At 47.3% G+C, this 23,316-nt stretch overlaps 1 protein-coding gene across 12 annotated transcripts in view; it reads right to left on the bottom strand.

Annotated features, from left to right (window-relative positions):
* LOC135913650 (calcium-activated chloride channel regulator 1-like) overlaps positions 1-23,316 on the bottom strand; it is a 164,190-nt gene that overhangs the window by 97,686 nt on the left and 43,188 nt on the right. For all 12 annotated transcript variants that reach the window (XM_070541101.1, XM_070541102.1, XM_070541103.1 and 9 more), the window contains one exon: positions 10,672-10,786. In XM_070541101.1, the coding sequence (XP_070397202.1) occupies positions 10,672-10,786 (115 nt within the window). The remainder of the gene's footprint in view (positions 1-10,671; positions 10,787-23,316) is intronic.

The following is a 23,316-nucleotide window of genomic DNA, read 5'->3' as shown; positions in this document are numbered from 1 at the left end:
TAGGTGAATTTGACCTAACCGCAACACGCAACGCGCACTGGTGGTGACGCAGGTGGCCGTTAAACTGGCCGTTAAAAACTGTGTTTTCCGGGACGTGGTGAAAGGAATGCAAGAAAATAAAAATGTTTCTTTGTAATTTGCGATTGAGCATACTTGCTTGTTAATTACCGGAATGAAATTCGGAAGGACTACGTCTGGTTCCAGCTTACAAATCGGGGCTGTCCGTTTCCATCCCGGAGAAGCCCATTTATCCTTAGGGCCCACATAATTAAGAAAAGTAGATGGAACTCTGCATATTTTTAGAGTCGTGTGAGCCGATCAAAGTTGTATAATTTGTTTCCAGATTGTTTTGTTTAAACAAGAGTTACAGCCGGCTTCTGTAACCATGCTTCCTCCATAGATGGCCATTGACAGCAGACGGGAATTCTGTAACGTTTACAACTTCACTCTGAACTTATAATTAAGACAACTAAAGGAAACTCGGCGTAGCGACAGAGATGTCCTAGCAACCAATTTCACTATGAATGTTTTTCCTAGATGCGGAAATTCCACTGAGCTACACACCATTCGCGAGAAACTGTGGACTAATAGGTCGACGGGACGTGTAAACGGACGGACATCGACCACCGCAAGAGAGTAACTCTATAGAGCTTCGCTGTATGAAGGTTTCCCTCACTCGTGGCTTTATGCACGCTAGATCTGTCCACTTGGCTTTGGCCTTCTGTTATACTAGGACTTCGTCATGTCTGCTCGAGCAGCCACGATAGCCGCCTTCCGGCCGTAAAAGCTGTCGGAACAGGTGGAAGGCGAGGTCAGTACGAGCCAGACGATTTTGCTCGGCCTCAATGGCCACCCACAGTTAATGGACAGAGGCTCTCTGAAGCGGTTTACGAGACCCTGATGGTTTATGGCTCCGCAGGCATTTTCCATTATATTCATCTAGGCCCGCTTGCGGTGGTCACTCTAACGCCATAATGCTTCTTTGCTCCGGAAAACGAGCCACCGACACTGCCATATGGACGGGGCTTCTGTCTTGCCTATTTTGTCTCCTCGCCTGTTTGAATGCACCCTCTAATAAGGCTCCCTAGACGCTGACAGTGCAGCGTCTGGTGATGTCCATTCGCTTAAGATCTCCTACTTTAAGTGTATGAAAATGAATTTTGGTCAGTGTTATGTTGCTATTTGGGCGTGATGTGAAAACGCGAATTGCGAATATAGTGGTGCACAACGAAAGCGTTAGCTGCATGTGATACAGTATTCGAATGACAGAGCAGGCAGATGAACATCAGCGTGTTTTGGCGGTCGATAGCGGTGCACCGATAAGGTGTTCGAAGAAGCACTCAGTGAAGTCCTGCTGATTGATAGGTTTCGCAACCGCGAAGAAGGAAATGTTAACCAATAGGAAGTTTATGGCGTCTGCTCAAATTCCTCACTCTATATATATGTCACGTCAATCATCCATGAAAAACAATGCATACGTAGATTGACCAGACTTAGCAATACATAGGTAGCGACAATATCGTTGCTTAGAGATCCCTGACCCCTTCAAGTCTCATTCTCATTTTAGTTGCTAGAAAATTGTGAGGCAAGCGACCTAAGCTTGCGTCACTAGTCTCCTGGATACGCTGGTGCTGGTTCCATCGGGTCGTGAGTATAGGCTCGTTCGACAACATACCACTCCAGTACTGCGGGATAGTAGTACATTCGCTTACATCCGCTACACTACACCCCTTCCGGCGCAGCAGGAATGCTGTGAGCACGTGTGTCATGTACCACTACAAAGCACTGAAACACGAACTGAAAAAGTTCGTGATGTTCTACATAGAAAGCGCGTGTCACACACAAGCGTATGGGTGGTATAGCGCACACAAAGCTATCCACCTTTGCTGCGGCTATGCCCTCTAAGAGTTGGATGACAATACCACTGCTGTCAGTCAATTGTAAGGTTTCGACGTGGTTGAAGGGAGGAACTTGCTCTCATCGAGAACTTGGAGTACGGGATTTATTTGCAATATTTACATTACGACTGGCGATACATTTCAACAGTCTAGCGTGACTCCCAAATGAAGCACGAAAGACGAAGCACCAAGCACGAAGCACACAGCAAGAAAACCCTCGGTCCTCCCTAAATGCTGCTTAAAAACCCTCGGTCCTCCCTAAATCTCTAGGGGAGAAAAAACTGCCGTTCAACGTCCGTCCAATCGGACCATCCAAAGTTGTCGTGGGAGGCGCAGTCGAACCGTCTTTGAGGGTGAGGGCTTATACACATATATCCGCACTTTAGATTCACAGAACACACCGAGTTTAGAGGGTCCTCGTACACAGTGGTCATGCTTGACCCCAGGCGGCAATTTTTGATTGCAGAGCGGACAACTTAGGTAGCCGGCGCGACTATGAGCATACTGTGACCAGTTATGCGGCCCGTCCAAACGCACCGCAAGACAACCTTTTCCAGGAGTTCTCTTGCTCCAAGTAGACCATGAAGGCGACAGCGAATCAAGTAACAATACTAGGTCCGTCGAACGTGGGTAGCCTTCTTGCCATCGCCGACTCTCCGAAGGAGGTGCATGGTCGGTTAACTTTGCAGGCGTCGCCAGTTCTCCGAAGGAGGCGTTTCGTTGGCTCTCAAAAGCTACTTGTCCCAGCGGACCAGGAAGGGCTCGAAGATCGCTACCCCGGCGAGGACGATCGAAACAGCTGCAGTGGGTTGGGAAAGGTTCGCAGGTCAGTACCCCTGCAGGCCGATCGGAATAGCCGCTAGACGGCCCGCATCACAGATAACTTCCAAGATAGGGCTGACGCGGCCGCGCAATACGCAGCACCCGCTGGGGTAGAACGCCTTTCTCCCGCCTATTTCGTCGGGCAGAAGATTCTGCGCTTCCTCCCTGCCTTCCTCCCTTGCACGCGCGAGAAATCACGTGCGTTCACTGGCGCATACAGTACACAGCACCCGTAGTAACTGCCAGCGGAGGTAAACCCAGCGTGCCTCCACCTACCCTCCTACTACGCTACGCCTGTCTTTTCTCCTTCCCGCCGGACTTTTCTCAACCGCCAGGTGATTTCCTCTTCCGGCGCTCGCTTTTTCAAGCATCGCGTTACCGATTTCACTGGCGAGTTGAATACGCTTGCGCGAAAAAATCGAAGCTCTCCGACGTAAGAATCCGTCAGTACAAAGTATTCTGTCTTGTCATGTCTAATCATTAAACTTACCGCCAACCCTTCACTTTTACCCAGAAGATAAATGACGCATTCCATGCTACCAAGCGCACATCGAAAATAGTTTGGTGGTCTCTTAAACATAGCTCGCATTTCAATAATGCTGACAACAGGTGGCAACTTTACACTATCGTTCAGGTGCTTACGCTGGCGTTTTCATTGAAATTTGGTATCAAGTCCTGCTTTCCGACATAATCAGCAACCACACCAAAAGTGGCTCTATTCTATGGTGTAAGAGAGAAAGTAATAATGGCGCAGACTGCACAGCCATACTGGTAGGTATTTTGGATCACGAAACGAAACGCATGGTCGGGTAGGTAATGTATTCGGGCATATTCTTTTTAGGAGAACTTATAAGGGCAGCGTGTCACGAAAAGTCTGATGCCAGCGTCGGACGGGTCGGATGTCGCTTGGTGAAAAATAATTCAGAAGCATATCCGCGCAGGCAGTGGCACAGAGACGTTGCTGAACTAATTGAAATCCTCAAAGTAACATGTGCCGGATAATTGTAAAGTACAATCAAAATGCAACCTACAGACAGGATAGCGTTGGATTGTAATTTTAGTTTACGAGAAAACGTAATATTGTTACACGGAAACTCAAACACAAATCCCGTTTCTGGCGTTTCTACCATTCATAGCGCGGTCACGGCCTCCGGGATTTGGGTGCATCAGACGGCGCACGCATCGTGGCACGGCGAGTGCCGTTCCTTGCAGCCCCTAGAGATGGCGCTAGTCAACGCCGCATCGCGGCCCACACTATAGGCCGCGTTTCCACCAGAAATTTCGCCTCCGTGCATATAGCTCGATGAAAGCGTTCCTCGGTAAACAATACGGGCACATAAGCTGCAGCTGCCGGGAAGCGCCAGAAGCGGTCAGGTATCTTGAGACGCTAACGCGTCCCGCTCTTAAACCGGCCACGAATAACTTTTACTTGAACTGTAGAAATACATTTGAAATGAAATTAGTCTATTTATAAAATGCATTGTGGCAATAAGTACTTCAATGCGTTAAGCATAATTCCAGTTATTCACAAAGGCGGTTTCAGCTATGCTTCCTTTCCCTCTACAGTGCCTTGCACTGACAAAGCTATAGTGCACTCAGGCATGCCCACAACACTCCGCCTTCTAATTGTCGATGTGACCAGCGCAAGTGTGGACACGGGACAATAGTAAGGTGACAAGGTCAAGCGCTAGCTTCCAACTTACTTTTATTACAAAAGGCATGCATATGTAAGCTCTCCCACTTAATCGCAATCACATAAAATCGCGTAAGTCAACACGCTGACCACAAATAAACGAGAGCGCGCCTAGGCCTAAGGCGGCATCCCGCGTACAGAGCCCAGGTAAGCAAATTCATTAGCAGTTAACGTTATTTCATTTCATTTCATTTTTTTTTACCATAAAGGCCCCTTGATAGGGGTTTCCTAACACAGTTAGCGTCTGCGATAGGCGCTGCCTCAATGATGAGCCTTGCGTTTTCATGCGAATTTTTAGCCAGTAATTTTGTTTTACGGCATATATACCGAGGATACACATTCTCTCTTTTTGGATTTTATGATTATGCTCCTGCAGCATCACATTTGGGCACCTTCCCGTCTGTCGCACGTTTCGCTGCCCGCAGGAAAGCGGTATGCTGTACACTACTCTTTTGCAAATGACGAAACCCTTTCTGTGCGCATTGTTGCATGATTTTGATTGTCCGCTGACGGGGCGCGTTCTAGCGCATAAATAAGATAGCTTGTAAGGCGCAGAAAGAACGATGGCCTGTGGCCTGTGGCCTATCTTCTATAGTTTATGTGAGATAGCGTGAATATATTGGATAACCGCTTGATTCCTACAACCGGTATCACGTTGATCGAAAGAATTTCACAAGATTGCAAGTTCTTACGCAGCGTCTCTGAAACGGAAACACTAAGGCAGCTAGGATAGTCAATAGCCTTAAAACGAGCTGCCTGCGAGCTGAAGCTCTCTTGAACTGAGTAGTAACAGGATTTCAGAAAAGCGTTTTTCAAGCAAGCCAGCACCATGCCGAGTTTGACCAATTTACAACGGGCTCGTGCAAATGGCAGCAGGGGTTTTTTAGCGCGGGGCTCATATTTCCAGCAGAAATGTCCGCCTGAAAAGGACAAGCTCAAATCAATAAACCTTTAGGCACTATTCTCAGACGTTCGTGAGTGAGAGCCAGCGATTCCAGGCAATCGATAAACAGCGCCAGTGTTTGCTGGAGGGAAGGATCAAAACCGACATCTTTACAATTCAACATGATAAGGTAATCATCGACAAACGGAAAACACTTTACCATGTGTACTGTACTGCAAAGAGCTTAAATTTTCTTATCTGACTGCACCAAAAACAGAACACTCAGAATAGGGGCAATGCCTGAATTAATGGAAACGCCGCTTTTTTTTCAGATAAACCATTCCGTTCTAATCTGCGAAGGTGGAGTTAAGGTAGATTGTTATAACATCCAGAAAACGGTTGACTGTGATTCCAGACTAATTCTTGAACGCCACAGCTCCAAATTAAAAAAGAGACTTCTTCATCGACGCCCGTAACCGCGTTATGGGGAATCGAATAATATAAATATTTATTATCAATAGCGAAGCACTTATACGGAGCATTAGTGTTATACTTAACATACTGAATGATCTGCGATGAAATATTAACCAAAATTGGGGCACTAATTAGTAGCACTTTGAGGTGAAGCTGGAGCAAACAGATATCGACGTTTGCCACGTTCCCCTTTCGGTGACACTAACGCGAACCGGCGTAAGCCTTTTGTGCGTTTTTGCTGAGAAAAACATTTGCGGGGCTGCGTTTTCTTTTTTTTTTCAACTAACAGTGCGAGTTAGCTTACATTTAGCTTGGTTAACATACATTTTGCTCTAGAGTTGGCAAGCTTCAGGTTACCATCTGGCCGGAGGTTAAAAAGTGCCCTCACAGCAACTTCCGCTTTTCTAAGAAAGGACGCATGGCGTGTGACATTGAACAGACCTTCATTGTCTGGTGCCAAAAGACGCAGGTTGTTACTCTTTAGGTAAGATGTCCCTCGTCCAACAGGAATGTTTTCTACACGATGGGAATACTGACACACTATGTCGGCGCCTTCACAGACAGCGTTCCACTTTAACCTCCGGAACCTGCTTCCGAACGTCACGAACCAACGTGACGAGTTCCGCGGGCGAGTTGTGTATTTGGATGGCAAACTTAGGGCCTAGGGCGAGGGTCGGTCTGACAAGATCCGGTAGGGAGACGCCTTTTTCTGTGTGGACCTGTCCGGAAGACTGATTGCGAACCGGCCGGTTAGGACGCCGGAGGAAAAAAATTCGTGCCGCCATGTGCATTCCACTGAGTTGTCTATGAGAGTCTTCAATTCGGGCCTCTTCTTCATTTTGACCTGACGGCTTCCAGGAGCCCGGGCCACCTGAATGTGCAGGGACTCCCGGCATTATCGTGCTTGCCACAGCACTTTGGAGTGCAGGATGTTGGAGACCATTTTCCATGTCCGGCGGATGGCGAAAGCTACCGACGAGAACTAGGACGTGTGCGTTAGCGAACAGTCCATAGCCCTAACTGTTAAAGAATTTGATTACCTGGGATCTGTACGCAGGAGGCCGCCTTCGGCCTTGACGCGCTCTTGTAGACTTGCGGTGACAATGTTGACTTGCACGATTGTATCTGATTGTGATTAGGTGCGAAAGCGTATATAAGCACGGCCTTTTTTAATAAACGCCATTTGGAAGTTGGCGCGTGTCCTTGTCGTCGTATTACGGTCCACTGTCCACTTTTGCAATGGTTACGCCAGTATGGAATACCAACTGGCTCGGGGTCTCACAACCTACTTCTGTCACCGTGGCGCGCAAGTCAAACTTCATTTTAAACGCCACGAATCCCATGTTGATGCCTACGACGCGCTAAACGTAACAGGACACTAAAGGCAAATACTAAGTCAAGTTAAAGTGCTATATTAGAGCCCAAGGATCTTTAAGGTGTCAATATTATCACTAATAGCTTTGATAATAGAGCAATCTAGGCAACTGGAAGATTATTAAAGACTGCTCCGGGACATTCAAGTCCTTGCCAGATGACGAAAGCTCTCCTGAGTCGAATTCTGTCACTAGTACTCAACTAATTGCTGCAAGAAACATCGTCGTATTGTATTATGAGATAAAATAAAATGCTGCTTCTTCAGTTCCTTTTCATGTTTAGAAAAAAAGAAACTATTGATATTACCGTCGACAACGACGTTGGCGGTCGAAAGGTTTCGTTTTCACTGCACTATGCGCCGCCCACGCTTTCGCGTTTCAGTATCTTACTGATCGTGAAGTGCATCGCTGGTTTTGCTTGCTCGCGAAACTCGCAAAAACTTCTATGTGATGTCGCGGGATGCCCGAGCGGTCTACGCCACTTGACCTTTTAAAAAACAGCTGCAGTGGCGAATCAGCCGCTCTGTTATGGCTCGGTTCTGCCGTCTGTCGGGCGCCGCTTTTCTCACTGACGGCAGCAAAGGGCGGTGATGGGGTACCCAACGTCACCACTCCCCCAGTCAGCTGGCAGGAGATCTGAATTTCGAAAAAAAAATATTTGGACCCTTCAGATACAATTTTCCCGTAAATAAAGTTTTTTCTTGGCCCGAAACAAGCATTGCGAGGTTTCTGGAAAGCTATTTAAGCGATTCACCTCCACCCAGCATTTGCCTCTAGTGTCCCATTAAGCCAAACGCGGTTGTCCTCAGCCAGCCGCAGTGCGCTTAGCCCGTGGAGTGGTGGCGGCACTACTCGGCGGCCACGCCATCTGCGCTATGTTACCGACCGCACCTCTCAATAACAGCCGTCTAAGGGCCTGACAAATAGAGCTCCCCGTCAGGACATGAAATGTCCAGAAAAAAGTGAGGACAGGGCGTTCTCTTTAGAGAGCCTTTGAGAGAAAGGCGGCTTCGCTATCCACTTGCTAGCTCCACGCACCGCGTGTGGCAGCAACATTTGGCTCAGATGTTCGCAACAGCGTATGCAACCCGCGGATTGCGTTTTTTCAGCAAGTGCGAGGAGTTGTACAGGGCGCCTTTAAAGGCGATGCTTAAGCGTCCTGCCAAGGGTTTTTTTGTCGCACCATAGAATATTATACCGAAAAAATCACCGACGATTACGACACTCCCTAATACTAGATTTTAGCGCAATTATATACATCTTTTCATTTTGCTTGTTAATTTTTGTATTACGGTTATATAGGTACATGGTTTATATTAGAACCGGAACGCTGTGAGTAGCACGCTTTGTTTCCATACAGAAAGCCCGAGTTTCTCTGGCACCATGTCGTTGCAATAGCGTCCGAACAGCCCGCCTTGCGCGGCACTATGCTTCTCACGCCTTCCCTCCACCATTCAAGGGAGCGGCCCTTCGCAGCCGTGAAATTGTGCTACCAGTGTCAGCGGAGACAACACCCAAGGGAGCCTCACGCCAAACTTGCCTCGTAGCCATTCGCTATAGCCTCTTGCTCGAATAGTGATCCCCGTACGCTCGTACCACGGATGCTGGTACCTCAGCAGCTGACGCCGCCGATCAGCGGGGCCTCCCAACCCCACGCCATACTGGCGCCCGTCCCCCCAAGCGCAGGTGAGATCATCCACGCAGCGGGGGATGCTGTGGATGCCGGCAACTCGGCATATGGAAGGCCGTTGCCCCTCCACTTCTCCACTTTCCACCTCGTGGTTTCACTATGTCCTCCACCTCCACATTCCTCCTCGCGCTGTTTTATTTCACGCTGCGCTCAGCGTTCGCTCTCATCTTTTGCTATGCTCGTTCGCTAGGTTAGCAGGTACAACGACGGCGAGGCACGTCATCGTTCAAGGCAGGAACGGGTCTCTACGAGCTGCGCTCTAATACGTATCCCTCAGCTTGTAGAAGGTTTGTGAACGTTTCATAAACTTCTGGTCGCAGCGCAATGTAACATTGAAGCCTGCAGACATCTTTCTATTTTTCCCTTCGCAGTGGAATGTTAGCCTAGAGTTGCAACACTATGTATACGGGCGCTGCATTGATTAGCTGTCTAGGCAAGGTCTTGGACCACGCCCCACCGCGTTTGTCGGACTGGTCTTAAGTGGGAGGCTGACAGTCCGAAAACTGCACGCCCTTTCCGTTATCGATTCCTAGGATCGTTGAGTAAGGCTAATTTGCCTATGTAGACGTTATGCGGTAGCTAAAGAAAGATAAAGTTATCTAACAGCACGTATAACATGATGGTGCACGGCCTAGTGCAATAATGTATGACGAACCTTCGTAAATCTTCGGGTTTACAGATTGCCAGAAAAAAAACATTGCCTAATAAACTGGGCTGTTATAATTTTTTATCAGCAGAGTAAGGCATGATATGAAATTCATAATCATCAGCAGCAGAAGCAGCAGCCTGGTTACGCCCACGGCAGGGCAAAGCCTCTCCCATACTTCCCCAGCTACCCCGGCCATGTGCTAATTGTGGCCAGGTTGTCCCTGCAAACTTATTAATATCATCCGCCCGCCTAACGTCTTGCCGCCCGCTGCTACGCCTCCGTTCTTTTAGAATCCAATGAGTAACCCTTAATGACCATCGCTTATCTTCCCTCCTCATTACATCTCCTGCCCATGCCCATTTATTTTTCTTGAATCCAACTAAGATGTCATTACCTCGCATTTGTTCCCTCACCCAATCTGCTCTTTTCTTATCTCTTAACGTTACACCCATCATTTTTCTTCCAATAGCTCGTTGCGTCGTCCTCAATATAAGTTGAACCCTTTTCGTGAACCTCTAGGTTTCTGCTCCGTTGGTCAGTACTCCTAAGACAGAGCTGCTATACACTTTTCTCTTCAGGCAAAATCGCAAACTGCAGTTCTTGATCTGAGAACTCCGGCCAAACACACCCCAGCCGATTCTTATTCTGATTATTTCAGTTTCATGATCCGGATTCTCAGTCACTATCTGACCTAAGTAGATGTATTCCTGTACCACTTCCAGTGCATCGCTACCTATCGTAACCTACTTTTTCTTCCGAGCCTGTTAACATTACTTTAGCTGTCTGCAGATCAATTTTTAAACCTACCGTTCTTCCTTGCCCCTCCAAGTCAGTGAGCAGGCAGTGCAGTTGGTCCGCTGAGTTACTAAGCAAGTGAATATCATCAGCGTATTGCATGTTACCAGGGTATTTTTCATTAACTCTTATCCCCGATTCTTCCCACTCCAGGCCTCTGAATACATCCTGTAAACACGCTTTGAATAGCATTGCAGATATCGGTTCTCCCTGCCTGACGCCCGTCTTTATTGGGATTTTGTTGCTTTCTTTATGGAGGAGTATGGTGAAATTACCGCTTTGTAATAGTTTCCCCATGTATGTCATTTTAGAGATCCGAACGCAATTCTTCAAGTTTGCGCTATATTCCGAAAGGTTAATATTAAGGAGCAGCGCAGGAAGCAAAGGCACTTACCTTCATACTACCTGAAACGTCAAGAACAAGGACAGCCCGTAGGCTTGTGCCAGGTTTCTGCTGAATTTCATCAAACTGCACCACGATGGGCTTGGACATGTTGGGCGGAGGAAGGCTGAAGGAAAGGAGGCAGGCACGGGGCAATAGTCACTTCCCAAGAAATATATGGATATTGTTAAGGTATGGCTGTGCGAACACTGGCGAAGAGATGGCGAATATATGGAGAGCCCTACGGGTATAGTTTCTCCCTTTAAGGATAATATTTCTTTTATTTATCTACGCAATTGTGCAGCGACAAAAATGATGTAAACGCATCCTCACTGAAACAAATATATATATATGATCAAAAGCGCATTTCCTTTATTAATGCAAGCCTTTGTATGCCTACATTACCAAGCATTAGAGTTTGTTTTATCTGCTTAGTCTAGCTTTACAATGCAAAGGTTTGAGGTTTGTCGCACCTACTTAGTTTTTCGTCAATAAAGCGGTGTAGCATACTATTGCACAATTTCCACAATCAGCCCTCTCTAGGCTGGAAGCCACCCCTGGATTCGAGAGCCTACATGCTAGTCTTGTGGTTGCACACGGCCTCCAGAGCCTAAAGCTTCATAGCAAAGGGCGCCGATTCAAGCGACGGTAGAATGCGTGATCATGTGTGTCGTGTGGTAGGGGTCTATGCGTCTGGCCGTCTTCACTGGCAGCCCTGTAATCGTGATGGTGCAATACGTCGTGCATATTTTAATCTGTTGTATTGTCTTGATTACGTTGCTTCACAAAAGCGTCGCATTTCAGATATTTGAACATAATCATATTATGTTCGCTCTACATTGCTTTTATCAGAAGGAGGGAGCAACCGCTAAAATCTATAGTTAACGTAGCAGCATGACGGAGGCGGCCGGCTTCGTATTCGGAAGCAATGCACAGCTAGAGATTGCAAACATGCTTCAGACACGCAAATGTAACGAATATTGCACTCATTTATGTCTGCACAAAAATTATATACAGACCCCTAGGTTATAAATGAGTGCGAAGAAATAGTGACTACGTACATATATTTGTGCTATAGGAGCGCTTGTAGACCTAATCTATACTTAGAGAACGTAGAACCTGATAAATGCTTAGTCATATGAAGGAAACGCTGGGATGAAATATTTTATAAATACATAGGAAGTTCTACAGTATACTACCATAGGGTGGAAGATACATTGTAATAAAGCAATGAAACAACAAACGATATTTTGGAGCCTAATATATATCACAGTTCGAGTTAAACATAGAGTGAAATAAAGTTACACACACACACACACACACACACACATATATATATATATATATATATATATATATATATATATATATATATATATATATATATATATATATATATATATATATATATAATGTAACAGATACGAAAGGCACGGACAATAGAACAGCAGGGAAGACGAAGAAGACGAAGAGTTAGAGAGGCCGAGCTGCGCTGCTATCACGCTACGATCTTCATCTATCGCCTGTAAATAAAACCATTTCATCGCAACTCTTCGTAACAGATGTGGTCAAGGTGCGGGGTAATCGACACCCGAAGACGGAGGCTGAACCAGATTTTCTTCGACGGAGCCGTCGCATTGCTGGACTCCCACCGAATTCACCGGAGCTGAACATGTCCCACGATGCAGACGAACACCGGCCCATTCCAGCTGCTGCCCCGACAAGTTCTATCCTGCAACTGAGAGATGCACGTCTCTTCGCCGGAAGATCGGACGAAGACGTCGAGGAATGGCTCATCCATTATCACTGGGTGAGTGCCACCAACAAGTGGAACAGCACTGCTCAGCTTTCAAACGTCGTGTTCTTTCTGACGGATACTGCGTTGCTGTGGTTCGACAATAACAAGGAAACCTTCACAACATGGGGAAGATTTCTTTCCGAAATCGAAAAGCGATTCGGCGACTCCGCGACGAAAAGGAAAAGGGCAGAACTGACGCCACTGCAACGTGCGAAAGTGCCAGGCGAAACCTGCATGACCTATATTGAGGCGGTAATAAAACTGTGTAGGATGGTGGACTCTGGAATGTCTGAGGCAGATAAAGTCGGGCACATCCTGAAAGGAATTGCCGAAGACGTCTATAATTTCCTCATCGCAAAGGACAACCTGGCTTGCGTCACTGACATCATTCGGCACTGTCGTACTTTCGAGCAGCTGAAAACGAGGCGCATCACGCCGAAGTTTGGCAGGCTAGCCAATGTGACAACAGTTGCAAGCGTGGACAGCAACCAGTCCCTCGATATTGCATCAACGATCAGACAAATAGTTCGGGAAGAGCTCAGCCTGCACGCACAAGCGACACATTCAGGCACTCACAGCTTCCGCCTACCACCAGATTTCGAGTCAAACGTGGCATCCATCGCCCCGTATCCTGCGGTGAGGGGCGCCGACGATTATGAACTCACGCCCCGACAGCAGCCATGTCTCTACGACAGAGGCGCTACTTATGACGCTCGGCCACAACGAGAGCAGCCGCGTTTTTACCCCCGAGGCCCTGTGACTTCTTTCAGGCCACGACAAGAAGAGCCACGACCCTACTACCACGACGTGACTTATGAACGTTTCATAAACTTCTGGTCGCAGCGCAATGTAACATTGAAGCCTGCAGACATCTTTCTATTTTTCCCTTCGCAGTGGAATGTTAGCCTAGAGTTGCAACACTATGTATACGGGCGCTGCATTGATGATATAACGGATTTCAGCGAGGCGCACAGACACGTTATCCACATGACAATGAACTTTCTCGCCACCCGCAGCAGCCTAGCATCTGTTTCGAGGAAGATGCTGTGAACCGCGACCCTCCCGTGTGCTACAACTGCGGTTCCACAGGTCATATCGCACGGTATTGTCGCCAAGGCAGTCAATCACGAAGGACACCACCAATGTTCTCGCCACCCAGAACCCGTACTTCATATGACTTGCGGACGACCGATTGCCTTCAAATGGACCACTTCTCACACGAGACCAGACGCAGCGATTCACCAACTTCTGAGCGGAGTTTGACACCGCCAAATAATCGTCCCCGTCGCTCTCCGTCCCCTCGGTGCCGTTCTTCGTCACCGCCGCCGGGAAACTAGCATCCGCGGCCAATAGAGGTGAGGTCCCCGGACGGTCTTTTCCAGAAATTCCTCTGCCTGTTGTGATGCTCAAAAGCAAAGTGAATGTCTCGATTGACGGAATACCGGCCATCGCGTTATTTGATACAGGAGCGACTGTGTCTGTGATGAGTCTCGCTTTCAAGAACCGTCTACGCCACAAAGTTATGTTTTCTTGGAACGACAGTATTACCTTTCGTGGAGTAGGCGGCGAGTGGCTTCATCCCCTTGGTGTTTGTGCTGTGAGTGTTTTGTTGGCTGGGAAAGTGTTTGTGTCGGAATTCCTTGTTCTTTCTCGTTGTTCGCACGACGTTATTCTTGGTATCAATTTTCTTGAACAGTGTGGTGCTTCCACGGACTGTAATTATGGCGAAATCTCATTGAACAAGTTATTTATATCAGCACATTGCGAACAAAGCTTGGGTGGTGAAGACGGGGACACAGACACACTCAGTGTTCTTGATGAAGTGATTGCACCATCGTGGTGCCTGACGCCCGTTCGTGTTTCTACAACTACTGTCGATGCTGATTGTGTTGACCTGGTAGGTAGGCCTCTCCGCGTAAACTGTGCTAAAAAATTATACTCATACCCTGCTCTGTCGTGTGCATGACGAGAGGAGTCGCCACATTGTGGGTACTGACCTGTTCCGCCACGCCGGTTGTCCTTCCTCGCGGTATCAAAATCGCTCTTTTCAATGAAGCCATATGTAGCTCAATAGCGGCACTAACTACGGACGTCTCTACAGCTTGCTGTCCTTGCGATAATCGCCATACTGAAGAGCTAAAACTTGGCATGATCAGCAAGGCTCTCAGTACATCGGAACAACAAGCACTGGTACAAGTCCTTGCCAGGAATGAGGCTGCATTTGACTTCACGCATGGAGATGCACTCCTTCATTTACCGTCGTCCCACGCTCGTCACAGAATAGACACCGGCTCAACACACCCCATCCGCCAGAAGCCCTACCAAGTGTCATCGTCCGAGCGCAAAGTTATTGCCGAGCAAGTCAAGGAGATGATGAACAAAGGTGTCGTTCAAGAGTCATCTAGTCCATGGGCAGCCCAAGTAATCCTGGTCCGAAAAAAATATGGCTCCTGGAGATTCTGCGCAGATTACAGACACCTAAATGCAGTGACGAAGAAGGATGTCTATCCACTACCGCGAATCGATGACGTCATTGATTGCTTACACGCTGCTTCTTACTTCTCAACACTTGATTTGCGATTAGGGTATTGGCAAATACCTATGGACCCTGCCGACAAGGAAAAGACCGCTTTCGTGCCTCCAGATGGCCTATTCGAATTTAATGTTGTGCCTTTTGGCCTTTGCAATGCTCCTGCCACCTTTGAAAGATTCATGGACACAGTACTTCGTCGTTTAAAGTGGGAGATATACATGTGTTACCTCGATGATGTTGTAATCTTTGACCGCACGTTTGAAGAACATAACGAAGGCCTCAGCCTCGTTCTCTACTCCATAGAGAAAGCTCGACTGGTCCTAAACTCAAAAAAGTGTCGGTTCGGAGAACGTCAAACACTGGTCCTGGGACACTTAGTCGACAAGGATGGCGTCAGACCCGATCCTCGTAAGATTGAAGCAGTGAGCTCCTTCAAGCCAACGCAGTCAGCACGAGAACTCCGCTCATTCATTGGCCTATGTTCGTATTTTCCTCGTTTTGTTCCCCGGTTTGCCGACATCGTTTACCCGTTGACAAGTATTTTGCGACAAAATGCATCCTTCCATTGGACACAAGAGTGTGACGCATCATTCTCTCAACTGAAGTTTATACTAACGTCAGCACCCCTCTTGCGTAACTTCGATCCATCTTACCCGACTGAAGTTCACACTGATGCTAGTGGAATCGCGATAGGAGCGGTGCTTGTACAACGTCAAAGTGGCGCAGAGCATGTTGTCGCATATGCCAGCCGTTGTCTGAGCAAATCTGAACGCAATTATACGGTTACGGAACAGTAATGCCTGGCAGTCGTTTTCATCGTACAAAAGTTTCGATGTTATCTTTACGGTAGACCATTCAAGATTATCACCGACCATCATTCTTTATGCTGGCTGGTCGGTTTGCGTGATCCCTCTGGTCGCCTCGCACGTTGGGCGCTGCGCCTCCAGGCATACGACTTTGTGGTATCGTACAAGAGTGGCCGTCGTCACGCTGACGCAGACTGTTTCTCTCGGATTCCTCTTGCGACTACCGACTGCGATGCTGAGAATTTTGACGACTGTCTCGCTGCTGTTACTCCTACGTTCCCTGACGCGGCAGACTTTGGGCGAGAACAACGGGATGATGTTACCCTTGATCCGCGTTTCGTCGCCGCCCGTACTTCTAAAGGCAGCGGTCACTTTACTGTCCGTGATAAATCGCTGTACAAAACTAATTACTCCGGGCATGGAGCGCGTTTTCTGCTTGTTGTCCCCGAGAGCCTTCGCTCCGAAGTTCTACGCGCCATGCATGACGATGTGACATTCGGCCATTTCGGTTTCGTGCGAACGCTACACCGCACGCAGGAGCGCTTTTACTGACCCAAGATTTACGAAACAACCAAGCGCTATGTCGCTAGTTGTGAAACGTGCCGTCGTCACACGCGACCGACCACCGCAGCCCCGGGTCCCCTTCGGCCATTCACACCGCCCAGTACGCCGTTCGAGCAAGTAGGCATTGACGTTTTGGGTCCATTCCCGTTATCTAACAACAAGAACCGTTGGATAATTGTCTCCGTAGACCATCTTACACGGTATGCAGAAACTGCAGCCATACCGTCTTCCACCGCCGCTTGCGTGGCGGTCTTCCTGTTGCGTTCCGTGGTCCTTCGTCATGGCCCACCACGTGTCATCATAAGCGACCGTGGTCGCCAGCTCACGGCTGATGCCGTTGAAGGGTTACTTCGTTTGTGCACTTCCCAGTTCCGTAATTCCCCACCGTATCATCCACAGACCAATGGCCTAGTTGAAAGAACGAACAGAACGCTGACCAACATGATTGCCATGTACGTCTCCTCCAATTATAAGAACTGGGACGACGTGCTGCCTTTCATCCCTTACGCATACAACACGGCTAAACACGAAACCACGAACTATAGCCCATTTTATCTCCTCTATGCAAGGTTACCGCGAAGCCCTCTGGACACTTTCTTACCCTTCGTTGTGCACAGTGGTGATTCTGTATCGAAGACCTTGTGTCTCGCCGAAGAAGCCCGTCGAATAGCCCGTCTTCGTACTCTGGCCTCGCAAAATCGTTCGAAAGAGCGATACGACGACCGTCACGTACAAGTATCGTTGGAAAAAGGTGACGTGGTGCTTCTTTGGACACTGCAACGCAAGCGTGGATTGTGCCAAAAGTTCTTGTCACAATATTCAGGCCCATTTGTAGTTGTGGACCGCCTGAGCGAACTCAATTACGTAATAGCTCGCCTCCTGTGCAATGGTCGGCGATCAAGCAGAACTCAGCTGACTCATATTGCTCGCCTGAAGCCTTTCTACCCTGCTGAAGCCTTTCTACTCGCCCCACGGGCTTCGTCTGCTTGCGGGGAAATGTAACAGATACGAAAGGTATGGACAATAGAAAAGAAGGGAAGACGAAGAAGGCGAAGAGTTAGAGAGGCCGAGCTGCGCTGCTATCACGCTACGATCTTCATCCATCGCCTGTAAATAAAACCATTTCTTCGCAACTCTTCGTAACTCTTCGTAACAATATATATATATATATATATATATATATATATATATATGTGAGGTTCAGCGGTGGCGTAGAGGAAGAGAATCCGCGTCGCGTGCAAGCAGACCGTGGTTGAAATCCCGGTGCCGCGCACATTTCTACCGGACTAAAACAAATTCGCGTGTTCATAAAATTTAATAAACATGCCCGGAGTGCGGCGTGATCCCACAGACCGGAATCGGTATTGCACTCCCTCACCAGAGCAGGATTGGCCACCCTTGTGCAGTACTTCGCCCCAACCTCCTATGAATACACCAATCAAGCCCCGGCCCTCAGTCCCCAGCTGCTGCGAAGCAACTGACTACGGCGGCGCTCAGACCTGCGACGCAGTAGAGGGTGCTAAGAATCCTTGGTTCCGGACAGGGCGCCAGTGGAATCTGAACCTGGCAACGCTTAACGCTAGAACGCTATCTGGTGGGGCGAGTCTAGCAGTGATATTGGAGGAATTAGAGGGCAGTAAATGGTATATAATAGGTCTCAGTGAAGTTAGGAGGACGAAAGAAGCAAACACAATGCTAAAAGGCGGGCCCGTCCTGTGCTATCGGGGATTAGCGGAGTGATAAGAACTAGGATTCGGATTCCTGAATAATAGGGATATAGCTGGTCACATACAGGGGCTCTATAGCATTATTGAGAGGGTGGTAGGTCTGGTTGTGAAACATATAAGAGGTACAAATTGAAGGACATACAGGTTTGCGTCCCTACATCCAGTCATGATTACTGGGAAGTCAGAAGCTTCTCCGAAAATTTAGGATCGGTGATGGATGAAATAATGTTGGACACTATACCGATGGGCGACTTCAATGCCAGGGTACGCATGAAGCAGCATGCAGACAAGTCAATGGGGGAATATGCCATAGGGCCTAGAAAAAACAGGGCAGAGTTATCAGTAAGTTTCCAGAACAGAATAATATGCGGATAAAGAATACGTTCTTCCGCAAGCAAGATAGCCGAAAGTGGACGTGGAGGAGCCCTAATGGCGGGACTAGAAATGAAACACCTTTCATACTCAGTGCTAACCCTGCCCTTATACAAGGTGTGAACGTGCTCGGCAAGGTGCGCATCAGGGACCACAGGATGGTAAGTACACGAATTACCCCAGATTTCACGCGGGAACGGAAGAAACTGGTACATAAGAAGTCGATCAATAAGTTAGCGGTAAGAGGGAAAATAGAGGAATTCCGGATCAAGCTACAGAGCAGGCATTCGGCTTTAATTTACTAAGAGGACCTTAGTGTTGAAGATATGAACGGCGATCTTATGGACATCATTAGGGAGCCTGCAATAGAAGTTGGTGGTAACTCCGTTAGACAGGATGCCAGTGAGCTATTATAAGAGAAGATCTGATTAAGAAACGCCAATATATGAAAGCCTCTAACCCTACAGCTAGAATAGAACCGGCAGAACTTTGAAGATATACAACAAGCCTAAGAGAACTGACATAAGGAAGTACAACATGAATAGAATTGAACACGCTCTTAGGAACGGAGGAAGCCTAAAAGCACTCAGTAAGAAACTAGGAATAGGGAAGAATCAGATGTATGCGTTAAGAGACAATGCTGGCAATATCGTTCCTGATAGGGATGAGATAGTTCAAGTGGCTGAGGAGTTCTATAGAGATTTATACAGCACCAATAGCACGCACGACGATAATGGAAGAGAGGATAGTGTAGATGAATTTGAAATCCCATGAGTAACGCCGGAAGAAGTAAAGAAAGCCTTGGCAGCTATGCGAAGGTGGGAAGGAAGCGGGGGAGGATCAGGTGACAGCAGATTTGTTGAAGGAAGGTGGGCCGATTGTTCAAGAAAAACTGGCCACCATGTATACGCAATTGCTCATGATTTCGAGTGTACCGGAATCTTGGAAGAATGCTAGCATAATCCTAATCCTTATGAAATGGGATGCCAAAGGCTTCAAAAATTATAGACTGATCAGCTTATTGCCCATTGCCTACGAAGTATTCACTAATGTAATCGCAAATAGAGCCAGGAACACCTTAGGCTTCTGTCAACAAATGGACCAGGTAGGATTCCGTAAAGGCTACTCAACAACAGACCATATTCACACTATCAATCAGGTGATAGATAAAAGTGCGGAAAATCACCAACTCTTATATATAGCCCTCATTGATTACGAGAAAGTGTTTGATTCAGTCGAAGCTTCAGTAGTCATGGAGGCATTACGGAATCAGGGTGTAGACGAGCTGTATGTAAAAATACTGAAAGATATCTATAACGGCCCCACGGTCACCGTACACCTCCATAAATAAAGCAACAAAATCCCAATAAAGAAAGGCGTCAGACAGGGAGATACGATCTCTCCACTGCAATTCACAGCGTGTTTAGAGGAGGTATTCAGAGACCTAGATTGGGAAGAATTTGGGATAAGAGGTAATGAAGAATACCTTAGTAACTTGCAATTCGCTGAGGATGTTGCCTTGCTTAGTAACTAAGCGGACCATTTGCAATGCATGCTCACTGTCCTGGAGAAGCAAAACAGAAGGGTGGGTATAAAATTAATCTGCAGACTAAAGTAATGTTTAACAGTCTCGGAAAAGAACAGCAGTTTACGATAGGTAGCGAGGCTCTGCAAGTGGTAAAGGAATACATCTACTTAGGACAGGTAGCGACCGCGGACGCACATCAAGAGACTAGAATAATCGAAGAATAAGAATCGGCTGGGGTGCGTTTGGCAGGTATCTGGGATCATGAACAGCAGATTGCCATTATCCCCCACGAGAAAAGTGTATAGCAGGTGTGCCTTACCAGTACTCACGTATGGGGCAGAATCCTGGAGGCTTACGAAAAGAATTCTACTTAAATTGAGGACGGCGCATTGAGCTATGGAAAGAAGAATGATGAGTGTAAGGTTAGCGGAACGAAAACCGCAGATTGGGTGAGGGAACAAACGTGATTTAACGATATCTTATGTGAAATGAAGAAACAGAATAGGGCATGGCAGGACATGTAATGAGGAGGGAAGATAACCGATGGCTATTAAGGGTTACGTACTGAATTGCAAGGGAAGGGAAGCTGAGCAGGGGGTAGCAGAAAGTAAGGTGGGCGGATGACATTAAGAAGGTTGCAGGGAGAACATGGCCACAATTAGTACATGACCGGATTAGTTGGAGCAGCATTGGACAGGCGTTCGTCCTGCATTGGGTGTAGCCAGGCTAATGCATATATATATATATATATATATATATATATATATATATATATATATATATATAAGGTTCACCTCTCTTTGCGGTACGCTGGAGTTGAAGCCGCCCTTTTATATAGTTTGTGCGGCAAAACGTGTCAATCTCAGTGCTTAGGATATGCATGTTTTAAGCACTTATCCAAGTCGGGTCAAGTGACTGTAGGTTTGTTGTGCACAATTTATTTCTCTTCACTTTGAGCGACAAACTGTCTGTTAGCCTTAATAATTGCTGGCTCTCACGCAATCGAGAGTAGATGTAATAACGAAATGTGTCGGCAGAGTAGACAAATTGGAGATGATCTAGCCATCATCGTAAAGTGGGTGTAGAGCCCGTTCGCAATGGCACGCCCCACCACACCACACCGCGACCCGCCATACTGTGCACTGTTCTGTATGAACGCTGTCCAGCAAGAAGAAGGAAAGCGCCTGAAGGCGGCACGACAGGCAGCGGAAGACGTCCGGGAGACGGAGCGCACTGCCCAGCTACAACAAGAAAAGTGGCGGAAGAATGCGCCACGCAGCATGGCGCCATCTTTCAAGGCAGCTCAAAAATGGCGCCACACAGCTCAGAGACCAGTGACATTCAAAATTCCACGGAATAAAAATGAGCCAGAACATAACGATGAAGCGCAGGTTATCCTGTATCTGGCTCGAGGGCGAAGCATTTGGAGCGTTTGAAGTCTTCAGGCAGTGATCTAGATAATGTAGCGACCGGTCGGTGTATTGCAGCACTTAAAAATAACAATGTCCCGCGAAAAAGCACTAAAAAAAGAAGTTGGAGGAGAGGAAGACGCTGGGGCCATCGATTCACGATTCGAAGTTGACCGAAGTATGAAGAACCTGAAATATCTTTCGATAAACGAGACCATGTTGCTGCGCGTTGGCGTCATCGCAAAGGCTGAGAGGTCCATCTTCTCCTCTGCCATGGTTAGGGATCGGACAGCGCTACAGTTATTTCACTCATCTTTTGCGCAGAAGGCTGCATATAATAACATATGAGTTAAGTATGTTATTATATTCAGCCTTCTGCAGAAAAGATGAGCATGTAAGCGGGGTTTCTTCGGCTCGGAGAGTGGCAGCGACAAACTCAGCACCAGCAGGTAGGGCGCAGCCAGCGAACTAACTGGGTAGGAGCCAGGCGATGGCAACGGGTCTTTTCAGCCCGCCGATGTTCTTCGTCACAAGCGAAATAACTGTAGCATTGTCCGATCCGTAAACAGAAGAAATTGTTACGAAGAAATAATTCTTGAACTGCCACATAACAAGTGCAGCATCGAAGGGACAGAAAGGGAACAAGCCTTATTGGAATTCAAGAAGCGTGTGACTCCAGAACCAGTGCTTCGCATAAACGGCGCTCCAAGACCATGTATTGTATACCTCGATACATCTGGTGAAGGGATTGGTGCCGAGCGGAAGCAGCCAGATGAAAATCACCATTGATATTTTCGTAGGAAAACGTTCACTGTTGTAACGGATCATTCGGTGCTACCGTACGAGTGAGTTTGAGAGTTCTTTATTGTGGATAAACTGTGCCTGAAGAATGTCAACAATCCTCACTGTTTGCTTTTCTGGGGTCGTCGAAGTTGTGAATACATGACGGGAACAATAAACAAGCGAAAGGCGTAAGCAAAGTTGAAGCTAGCACACTTTCCCGAGCTCCTTTAGTGCACCTTCTCTCACCCATCGATTTAATTATGTAGCAACGAGCGCTCCAATGGAAGGTTATCGCTTTAAAAGGGCCGTCATCGCCCGTCTTCATCAGAAGGAAATGCCTAAGATATACGTGCCTTATTAACTGCACCCAACCTTATTTGCGAACGCTTGTCGGCATTTTGTACATGTTGGCGTGAAGAAGAGATTGTCTCTCCTATCTCTACAATGGCATCAGCCGGATAGAATACCCGGTGTCACCACCTACGTTCAACATTGTGATATCGTGCCGAAGTGCAAGAGGACCAAATCATTAAAGTGCCGGTCACTTGATTCACTCTCTGCAGCTGAATAACCTGTTTGACTCCTTGAAAATGGCAAATACATTGGATGGTTTTGTGGATACCGCTTATCAAAAAGATCCATCTATATGGTCATTGACCATGCCACTACCTATGTTACGGCGTTAGGCCACAAAAATGAAAGCAGCTACGTCTACATTTCATGCTGAAAGAATATTTTCGCTGCCGGCAAACCACGGAATTTTCTTTGAGATTGCGGTACAGGGTTCGCAACAGGAAAGCTTAAGCAGTTCCTAAAGCATAATTAAATACATATATTCTCTAAGTCCTCTCATCGTCCATAATGCAACGGTATAAATGAGCGTACAATTCAAGGCATAGTCAGCACACTTAAATTTAAAGTTAAAGATGAAACACGGAAGTCTTGCACTAAGGTCTTATCGGGTGTCATCGGCGAACATAATTGAACACCCGACAAAGTGTTTGCTTATGCACCTGCTGTATGTAATTACCTCTTACTCAGCCATAATGAAGCGGCGAGATGAAGCTATGGAGCAAGCGAGGAAAACTGCAGTTTAATAGCTTGCTCACCTACCACGATACAAACAAAGTAATCAAT

Source organism: Dermacentor albipictus, chromosome 6 (assembly GCF_038994185.2).
Source record: "Dermacentor albipictus isolate Rhodes 1998 colony chromosome 6, USDA_Dalb.pri_finalv2, whole genome shotgun sequence".
NCBI lineage: Eukaryota > Metazoa > Arthropoda > Arachnida > Ixodida > Ixodidae > Dermacentor > Dermacentor albipictus.
This window is presented reverse-complemented; position numbering and strand designations above follow the sequence as displayed.